The sequence below is a fragment of the Ammospiza caudacuta genome, chromosome 24 (genome assembly GCF_027887145.1).
Source record: "Ammospiza caudacuta isolate bAmmCau1 chromosome 24, bAmmCau1.pri, whole genome shotgun sequence".
NCBI classification, from domain to species: Eukaryota; Metazoa; Chordata; class Aves; order Passeriformes; family Passerellidae; genus Ammospiza; species Ammospiza caudacuta.
Window position 1 is genome coordinate 3,825,280 of NC_080616.1, and position 10,130 is coordinate 3,835,409.

The 10,130-nt window shown below is 55.1% G+C and overlaps 1 protein-coding gene across 1 annotated transcript; it reads right to left on the reverse strand.

Moving 5' to 3' along the window:
- Window positions 1-319: 319 nt before the first annotated feature.
- KCNA2 (potassium voltage-gated channel subfamily A member 2) lies at window positions 320-2,166 on the reverse strand. The gene has a single exon (XM_058819358.1). The coding sequence runs from the start codon at window positions 2,080-2,082 to the stop codon at window positions 583-585; it is 1,500 nt and encodes a 499-aa protein (XP_058675341.1). The 5' UTR covers window positions 2,083-2,166; the 3' UTR covers window positions 320-582.
- Window positions 2,167-10,130: the final 7,964 nt, after the last annotated feature.

Genomic DNA, 10,130 nt, shown 5'->3' on the forward strand with positions numbered 1-10,130 from the left:
ATAATGTGCCGTCACACTAATTATCCCTCCCCTGGGCCTCACACTGGCACACTGCAGTGGCTGAAACTATTGCAGCATGCAGCATTTTCAGTTATGAAACACGAGCCGGGCGCCGCGCTCGCGCTCGGCTCTCCCGGGGCAGGAGCTGAGCCCTCCAGCAGCCCGGCCCCACAGCCACAGCCACCCTCCAGGAGCTCCTGCCTGACCTTCCCCAGCTGCTCCCCGTGCCTGGGAGCTGGCTGTCACCCAGCACAGGCACCAGGGTTCAGCCCTGGACCTGCCCCTTCCATCCCCATCCCGCTGCTGCTGGAAGTGCCTGTCCCCTCCGTGTCTTTGGAAACCCCCGAGCCTGGGATGGGAGAAGTGCAACAAAAATGGTTTGGATTTGTTGGCTTTTTCTTTTTGCACGGACGCTTATTCGGTGCAGAAATCAAAGGTTAAAAGTCACTTACACAGCTATTGCTTCCCATGCAGAACCAAATATACACCGTAGAAAATACTGTATTAACTACAATGCAGAGCAGCACTCAATATCTGCAATTGTTCCACTTCAGCTTTAAATACGGGACTAGATTTTAGCGACTAGACATCGGTTAGCATTTTGGTGATATTCACATAGTTTGTGTTAGCTAGGGTGCAATTGGCTGTCTTCAAGTTCTCCTCCCTAAAATCCTCATTGCTATTGTTTACACCTTCCTGGATCTCCATATAATCAGACTTACTAATAGTAGAGGCACTTCTGCTTTTCTTTAGGTCAGGGGAAGAGGGGATCTTTGGGCAGCTGGTTACTTGCAAATATTGAGCCTGCTCCTCTCCCTCGGTCTCCCGGTGGTAGAAGTAATTGAAGTTAGACACTATGACGGGCACTGGTAAGGCAATCGTTAATACGCCAGCGATGGCACACAAGGAACCCACTATTTTCCCCCCGATGGTGGTGGGGACCATGTCTCCGTAGCCAACAGTCGTCATGGAAACCACAGCCCACCAGAAGGCATCGGGGATGCTCGGGAACTGGGACTCGCTCTCGTCGGCCTCGGCAAAGTAGACGGCGCTGGAGAAGAGGATGACGCCGATGAAGAGGAAAAATATCAAGAGGCCCAGCTCCCTCATGCTGGCCTTGAGAGTCTGGCCCAGGATCTGCAGCCCCTTGGAGTGCCGGGAGAGCTTGAAGATCCTGAAGACCCGCACCAAGCGGATGACTCTGAGGATGGCCAAGGACATGGCTTGCTGGCCCTGCTGGCCATCCTCTGGCTTCTCGGCCAGCTCCGTCCCCAAGGTGATGAAGTAGGGGATGATGGCTACGATGTCTATAATGTTCATGATGTTGGTAAAAAAACCAGCCTTGCTGGGGCAGGCAAAAAACCTCACCAAGAACTCGAAGGAGAACCAGATGATGCAAAGTGTCTCCACGATGAAGAAGGGGTCTGTGAAAGAAGTGGACTGCTGGTACCCCATGCTGCTGTTGGAGTAGGGGGGATGGCTCAGCCCGCTGCCGTGCATGTCTTCGTTCTCATCCCGAAAAATGGGCAACGTTTCCAGGCAAAAGCTGACGATGGAGATTAAAATCACCATGACAGAAACAATAGCTATAATCCTGGCAGGGCCTGAGCTCTCGGGGTACTCAAAGAGCAGCCACACTTGTCTCTGAAACTCGTTCTCAGGTAGTGGCCTCTCCTCTTCCTTGATGTAGCCTTCATCCTCCCGGAACATCTCCATGGCCTCTTCCCCCAGCTCGTAGAAGCGGATCTCTTCCGAGAAGATGTCCAAGGGCACGTTAACCGGCCGCCGCAACCTCCCCCCGGACTGGTAATAGTACAAAATGGCATCGAAGCTGGGTCTGTTCCGGTCAAAGAAGTACTCGTTCCGGAGAGGGTCGAAATACCTCATCCTCTTTTTGGGATCCCCTAGCAAGGTCTCTGGGAACTGGGCAAGTGTCTTGAGCTGCGTCTCGAAGCGCAGCCCCGAGATGTTGATGACCACCCTCTCACAGCACTCATGGTCGGTCTCGGGGTTGTACGTGTCCTGCGGGTGACCGGGAAGAGCTGCAGCTTCATCTGCAGGATCTCCAGTGGCAACTGTCATTATTGGGCTTTAAAAGAAATCCTTATGCTAAACTCTTCCCAGCGCCCGGCGGTGGGATCGGGTTCAGGGCAGGGCTACTATCCTGCAGAAGGACAGGTACGTAGGTTTGGAAGAGTCTCATGAAAAGGCGAAGGGATGAGATAAAAACAGAGGAAAAAAACAAAAAAAAAACAAAAAAAAAAAAAAAAAAAAAACAAAAAAAAAAAAAAAGGAAGAAGGAGAAGAAGAAAGAAAATCGCCCCTGCTGAGAAAGAGAGAGATGGAATAAAGTTGGTGGGAGGAGAGCAGATCCCTTCTCTAACACGTCTATCCCCTTCCTGGAGGGGTTAATTTGCCTTCCTTGGGACAGAGTTCAACAACTCCCATCTAAACCCATTAGGTGGAACAGAGAAAACACCTGAGGAACCGTCACCTGTTCAAAACCAGCGTGGGAAAACTGGCCTGGGTAAACCAGGGCTTATTTTTTGGCTAAAAATAAAAATTCCAGTTAAAAAAAATAAAGAGGGGGAAGGGAAGAAAAAGGAAGGAAGAAAAATAACCCCATCCAGCCCTGACGTGGCGAGAGGACCCCGCGGGGTGCCGGGCTCAGCTCATTTCCAGGCATGCAGCTAAGGGTTAATTAACATTTAACCGTGCGATCTCAGGCAATTTACCCTCCAGGAAAGCTCCAGCTCCGCTTTTAAGTTTTAACACCTTCCCAATCCTCTTTCCCTGGTGTCATGCTGCCCTCCCTGCCTGCAGCCGAGCTCTGCGGCTGCCGGAACGTGGAGCCCGCGGTCGCAGCTGCCCCGCGGAGCACCGCAGTCCCCCTCCTCGAGCGCTGGTGTCCCGGCTCCTGTCATCCTCTGCAAACCACCATGGCACACAGAAAACAAATCACATTACCTGGAGAAGCCAAATCTTAGTGTCTCTTAGTAACACCGATTATCTGACCCCTGGGGAAATCCTAGAGAGAAATAGAGGCTTCCAAGATCCCCATAATTTCCTCTCTCTTCAAAGTTAAAAATAATGGTGAGTCATCGTAGAAAAAGGAGAAGGGGCATAAGAGGGGTTAGATTCCCAGATGGTGGAAGTCAGGTCTTGTAATGGTTTGGACTGGAGAGAGAGAGAAAGAGAGACAGAGAGACAGAGAGACAGAGTCTTCCCGGGAGCTGTTGCAGATCTGCACTTCAGGGCAGATGAGCGTCTGTCTGATGCCTTCGGTGAGACGGTGAAAAGCTGCTAAGCTCAGCAAAACCCGATGTCCCCAGTGTCCTCGGGAGGTGTGGCATCGCCTGGAAAAAACACCGAGAAGGTAGCAAGCTGCGGGGGTCCGCCTGGAGCATCCGCAAAGCCGCGACTCCTCCGGGCACCCCGCTCTCCCCCGGCCGGGCGGGAGCTGCCCGCCCAACCCGCACTGCAACACGAGAGAGAGAGAGAGAGAGAAGAGAGAGAGAGAGAGACGAGGCGGAAAAAACCAGAGCCCCGTGTCCCTGCGCTGTGCTCAGCCCAGCGGGGCCGGCTGCCCGCCGAGCCCGTGCCAGCCGGAGAGCGGGGGCGAGAGCGACGCAGCCCCCCCGGCTTGGGGCTCTGCAAAGCCACCCAATGTCCCCGGGGGTCGGTGTCACCCACCGGGCACAGCACCCGCGGTGGCTGTGTGGCGTTCCCCGGTGGCTCAGGATGCTCCGGTTTCACCCACCGGAGCGAACCCCTCGCCGGTCCCCGGTTGTCCCCCCGCCAAGGCCAAGCCCCTCGGTGATGGCTCCGAGCACCCACGAGCAGCGGGACCCACGCGAGCCGCATCCACCCTCCCCATCCTGCCGAGAGCCAGCCCCCCCCGGCCGACCCACCCCCGTGGGAATTCGGCTCCGCTGGGTGAAATTCCTGCCGGGGATGTCGAGGCTCATGTCCCCCCGGTGGGCGCCGGCTCCTCAGCATCCCTGCTCCGGATCATCCTGCATTGCCTCGCACCACGGAGATGCTCAGCCCATGGGAGAGGGCCGACCAGCCGCTCATTTTTTTTGCCTTTTAAAATTTTTTTTTTCTCCCCCCCTCCCAAATGAAATAAAACCCCCTCTAACCTCCCTTCTTCAGCTCCAACTCGACTTGTCTACTTTGAGCCAGGATTACAGAACCGGGCAGGGGAGGCAGGTGGAAAATAACCCCGCGGTCCCAATCTCCTCGGCAAAGATTTCAGCCATCTCCAGGCCATTTACGCCTGTGGGTTCCTCTCTTCATCCCCCGAGGTGCAGATATTGCCGCAGATCCCTCTTTTCTTGGAAATTTCCCTTCTCCGTGCAACCCTCCTCTCCCTTCTCCTTATGCACTAGAAAAAATAGTACAACCCTGACGAGGCTTGCAGCATTCAACCGCTTCTCTTAACCCTTTTCTGCCAGGCCCGGAGGAGAGGAGGTCGGGTTTGTCCCAGTTTTTATGCTTTTCCTGCATTTCCTCCCCACCACTCGCTCCCCAGCGGCTCACCAAGGAGTTCAGCTGGATTTGACCTTCCCTGGCTCCTCCGAGCATCACGCCAGAACACCACAAACAACATCTTCCCGCTGCTGCAGGAAAGATCTGGCAGCCACCAACCTCCATCTCACCAAAGATCAACCAACCTTCGACGTTTTATTTTTTTTTTTTTTTAAATAAACACGCCGTTTCCCTCCTGCCCATAAACTCTCTCCTCCCCCTTTCTCCCTTCCCCAAACATCCCGAGTTTGTTTAACAGCACAGAAATTTAGTTTGTTTTTATTTAGCATGTTGATTTTTATTTGGCACGGGCTCTGCGCTTCTTCCTCCGGCTCCAAATCCGAGCGCTGATGCTCGGTGCGGTTTTACGGCATCGTCTCAGCTGACATCACCCATCCCAACATCAGTTTCTCCTACTTTCTCCCCATGGCAAACAACCCCTTCTCAAGCATCTTTGGGGTTAATTCATGCAAATTTGAGGGCTGAAGTGGGGGGGGGGGGGGGGGGGGTGGAGGAGGTGAAGATTTGCCCAAAGCCCCTCAGTTTGTTCTCCGCCCCGCACTGAGCACTTCGGGCGCGAGTCGCAGGATTCGGGGTCGTGTTTGCGACTCAAGCACGACTCCCTCGCTTTGCACCGCTCCTGCCAGGCTGTGCTCGAGCAGAGAAAAGGGGGAAGGATGCAGGGATGGTGTGGAGGGGAGAGAAAAAGGCTCAACCAACTTACACTGGGCTCTGCAGTCGGGCATGCGGAGAATGCACAAGCAGCTGCTCTTCTCCCGCCGCTGCCGGCACCTCTCACCCACGGCCCCCCAAACTCCTACCCCGGAGTCAACCTCTGAAGGCAGCTCAGCTTCTCCATGAATATTCATGAGATTAATATGAGCGTCTTCCCCCCCCCCCCTCCCCTCCACCTCCCCCCGCAGCCCTCCTCCCAAGCAGGAGACCTAGATTTCAACCACTGGGAAATAATCATATCCCTGGATATCCCTGGATACACGGGGCTGCTTTGCCATGCGCCTCCAACCCATGCCGTGCTCTTGGTGACAGCCTGGATCTGCTCAGGGGACATCTGGGGGCTGCAGAAACACCCCTGCAGCTCTGGGGAAGAATTGGACTTGCAGGAGCTGGGGTGAGGAAGTGAAAAACAACAATTTTATATCACTTTGCATTTACTGAGGTCTCTTGATGAGGAGACATCTCCCATCCCAAAGGAAGGAGATGGCCAAGCTCATACCAACATAAAGGACCTATGGGTCAACCCCTGCCTTCAGGAATGAGGTTTGGACCACTCTGCCATCCCCTCGTAGCCCCACAAGGAGCACCAAGGAAGGACCAAGTCCCACAAGGCTCCTGGCACCCAAGGCACGAGTGCTGGAGGGGGCAATGGGAAATATTTCTGTTACCATATAGAGCAGTGAGATTTGCATGGAGTTACCAGAGCCAGCATTGATCTCTCCAGGGACATCCTGAGGTGGGATGGAGGGCCTGGAACACCCTGAACACGTGAGAAAATCAATGTGGTGCCCAGTCATCCTGTGGAATGTGGGAACTTGGTAGGGATAAATCCCAGTGTTTTAGCTCCTGACATCCCTCTTCACCTTGGAACAAAATTGTATTTTCCCAAGCCCCAGCCAGATAATTGATATTGAAAATTAATGTCTAAGCCTACAGGAAAACTAGGAATCCTTCACAACCAGGCCTGGCACTGTGGGTTTCCTTGGGGAGGAGGACACCCTGGCTTTTTAATGTCAGCTGCCCCATTTTAGCCTCTTCTGGAGGCAGATCTTCCACGCCAGGGTGGGCTGAATGCAGAAAATGACGTGCCCAAGGCTGCTCCTTATGCAATATGTAGAAACTGAGGCTGGGCATGGAACAATTCAAGTGGAGCTGAATTTCCAGCGTGCTCCTCCTTGTGAAGGCTCTGCAGAACCAGGGGGATTCGTCACCCAAACAGCACCAGCTCTGTGTAAAGAGCCAAACTCCCATCTCCAGCAAATCAGGGGAATTTCTCTGAATTGAGTGACGCTCTCTCCTGATTTACTACCCTAATTGTGAGCTATTATTATCATGCCTGTGTCTGCACCCTCCTCCCCCAGCCGTGCTGACAGCTCCAGACGGATCCCAGCCTCTCGGAGCACCAGGAGAGATGAGCTCTGCACCCACTTGGCTCTTTCACAAGGATTTAACAAGATGACGCCTTTGCTCGGTGTTATTATGAAATAATAATTCCCTCCTGAATTATTTCTCTCATCTCAATGGGTTTTATAGACACCCAAACTGGAATTTGTACCCTGCCTGCGTGTGTGGTGCTGGGAAAAGCGCTCGGTGGGAGGATGTTCCAGGAACCAGGAGATCCTGTGGCCAGGGGATCTCTCCTTCTTTCCTTTACTCCCAGGAATGCCCCCAGGGCTGTTCCAACCCTCTGTGGGTTTGCCACACAAATAGTAAAAAAATAATAAAATATAATGTGGTTTACACCCCTTTTTCGCCTGTATCCTGCTGGCAGTGGGGCTGGGAGATGTTCCTGGAAGTGGTGCTGCGGAGAAGGGATAAAAGCCACAGGGCAGGGTTGTCCCCAGGCCTGGCCTCATCCAGAACAGCTGAATTCAAGTCCCAGGATCATTGGAAAGCCCAACCCACAGCCAGCCCCACTGCTCAGGGCACCCAGGGTGGGACAAGCTCTCCAAAGAGAACAGAGGCTGTGCCAGCACCTTCACACCTCCTGCCCAGCCTCAGACCATGGCAGCTCTCTGATGTCCCTCCTGGGGACCCCATCCCACCTCCTGCAAAGCCAGAGGGCCTTTGAGGGCTGGAGCAAATGCCCACAGCTATTCTGGAATGGGGATCCAAGCACTGCCCAGCTGAGGGTCGGGCAGGGCAGAGCACTGAGCCCCATCTCCGTGTGAGCCCCATCTCCGTGTGAGCCCCATCTCCGTGTGAGCCCCATCTCTGTGTGAGCCCCATCTCCATGTGAGCCCCATCTCCGTGTGAGCCCCATCTCTGTGTGAGCCCCATCTCCATGTGAGCCCCATCTCCGTGTGAGCCACGGTTCTCCAGCTGAAGGTGTTGACATAACTGGGCCTTGTGTCATCTCAGGAGCTGTGAGAGCTGTGAGTGAGCTCCCAGGGCTGTGATTCACCCTGCAGGGAAAGCATCCGAGCTCCCACCTGCTGCTGACGTCAGGGCATGGAGCTCCTGGACCCCCAGCACCCCCTCACCCCCCAGGAGACATCTAAAAATGTCACAGGAACACGGTGACACAGAGCCACAGAGCCAGCTCTGCTCTGCCAGGGCAGGTGCTGCTGGAGAATCCCAAATTTCCCTGGTGGGATGGGGCACAGAGGCTTCCCCCATCCTGGGAGATGGGGAAAGGGTTGGGATTTGTCTGGAGTGATGTGGGGAAGGAGGAGCAGAGCAAAAAGAGATAATGGGCAGGGCTGCTTGTCCCTGGGAGAACATCCTGGACCCCAGGAGAATCTCCTGGAAGGATCTCCTGGATCCTGGGAGCATCTCCTGGTTTCTGAAGAAATCCTTGGGAGATCCTCCTGGGTCCTCTGGGCTTCTCCTGGTCCCTGGAAAGGCACAACTGCTGAAGGGAAAACAGCAAAAATCACCTCTCTGCAAACGTGACATTAAACACACCCCTCATCTTGGGCTGTGGCCCCCCAAGGTGAGGAGGAGGTGATGAACACCTGGATTTCCTCTTCCTCAGGTCTGGACCAGCCCATGCCCATCTCCTGGTGGAGCATCCCCCTTCCTCCAGCTGTGGGGGGCTGTTCTCTCACTCCAGGGGTTGGTGCTCACTGAGGAACGGGGAAATAGGGCCAAAAGCTGAAACCTTCTGGTTGTTGACATTAGAGAAGACTGAGGGGAAATGGAAGAAACCTGCAGGAAATGGCCAAAACCTCAGCTGGAGATGAGCAGTGTCTGCAGACAGATGTCCTTTGCCTGGGGGGAGCTGTGGGTGACCTCAGGGTCCTTTCTGCACTGCCTTGGTGGACACAGCTCCCTCCAGCCTCAGCCCTGGGGCTGGCTCCCCATGCAGGTGATGGCCAGGGTGGAAACACCTCCCTGACAGCCCAGATGGGATGAGCAGCCCTGCAGACGCTGTTTTTAGAGCCTGTGGGTTCAGCCCGAGTGTCTGCTGGTGCTGGGAGGGGGCCAGGAGCTGCTGACAGTCAGATCTGAGCCACGGGGTGGGATGAGATGTTCCCATCACCCCAGACATCCATCCCTCCCCTGGGAGCTGCAGGACTGCAAACAAGCTGGGAGGGAAAGTGCTTGGAGAGGATGATTTCCCTCTTCTCCTCCTCCCACACAGAGCTGCTGCAGGGAGCAGAAGCCAGGGGCTGAGGCTGGCAGTGCCTTCCCCAGGGCTTGGGCATGATGGTAATGTGGGCAGGGTGGCATTGTGGGCATGGTGGCACTGTGGGCACTGTGGGCAGGGTGTCAGACATGAGATGGCCCTGAGTGGGATGGTCACAGAGCTGGCCAAAGTCCTGGGCTCTTATAGGACATGCCAGCCCCTGGCTTCTCACCATCTGGCCATGCCAGATGAGGAGCTGTGCCAAATCATGGAATCCCAGAAAGGTTTGGGTTGGAAGGAACCTTTAAACTCATCTCATTCCACCCCCTGCCATGGCAAGGACACCTTCCACTGTCCCAGGTTGCTCCAAGCCCCATCCAGCCTGGCCTTGGGCACTGCCAGGGATCCAGGGGCAGCCTCAGCTGATCTGGGCACCTGTGCCAGGGCATCCCCACCCTCACAGGGAGGAATTCCTTCCTTGTATCAAATCTAAATTGAACCCTTTTAGTTAAAATCCTGGGTTATGCCCAGCCTGGCCCGTGCCAGGTTCTGAGCCGTGCCCAACCATGAGCTGTGCCAAGCTGTGAGCCGCGCCCAGCCAAATTGTGCATGGTGCCAGTTTGGGAGCTGTGCCAGATTCCAGGCCAGGCCAGCCCACTCTGCCTGTCCTCAACCTTTCCAGAAGCCCCCAGCTGCCCTCACCCTGTGAAGCCCTCCCATATCTCTGCTGCCCAGCACAGTTCTCCCCTGGAAGTGGCTGTGCCTTGGTGGAAAATTCCAGGAAGAAAAGACCCAAGATTTGATGCACATTTCCAAAGCATTTGAAGGACACTCATAATTAATTGTCCCTGCCCAGCTGCCAGGAGCAGCTGGAGATGCCCCATAGTGGTGGCACTGACCTGGCCCTGGGAAGGTGTCCCCAGGTCTCTCTGCTGACCTGGGCAGGTGACAGATCCAGGGTGCAGCTGGCACAGGGAGGGTGCAAAGTGACAATTCCAAGCCTGTGTGGGCAGGTGACAGAGCCCCATCTGCTCCCAGCAGGACCAGAGCTCCCTGCCCAGAACCCATGGGGAATGCCACTGGGATCCATTGGGAATGCCACTGGGATCCATTGGGGAATGCCTTTGGGATCCATGGGGAATGCCACTGGAATCCATTGGGGAATGCCTTTGGGATCCATGGGGAATGCCTTTGGGATCCATGGGGAATACCCTGGGATCCATGGGAAATGCTCTGGGATCCATGGGGGAATGCCACTGGGAATGCCTCTGGGATCCATGGGGAATGCCCTCTG

Excerpts from the sequence above, each read along its gene's own strand:
- KCNA2 (XM_058819358.1), bottom strand. The coding sequence starts at position 2,082 with ATGACAGTTGCCACTGGAGATCCTGCAGATGAAGCTGCAGCTCTTCCC.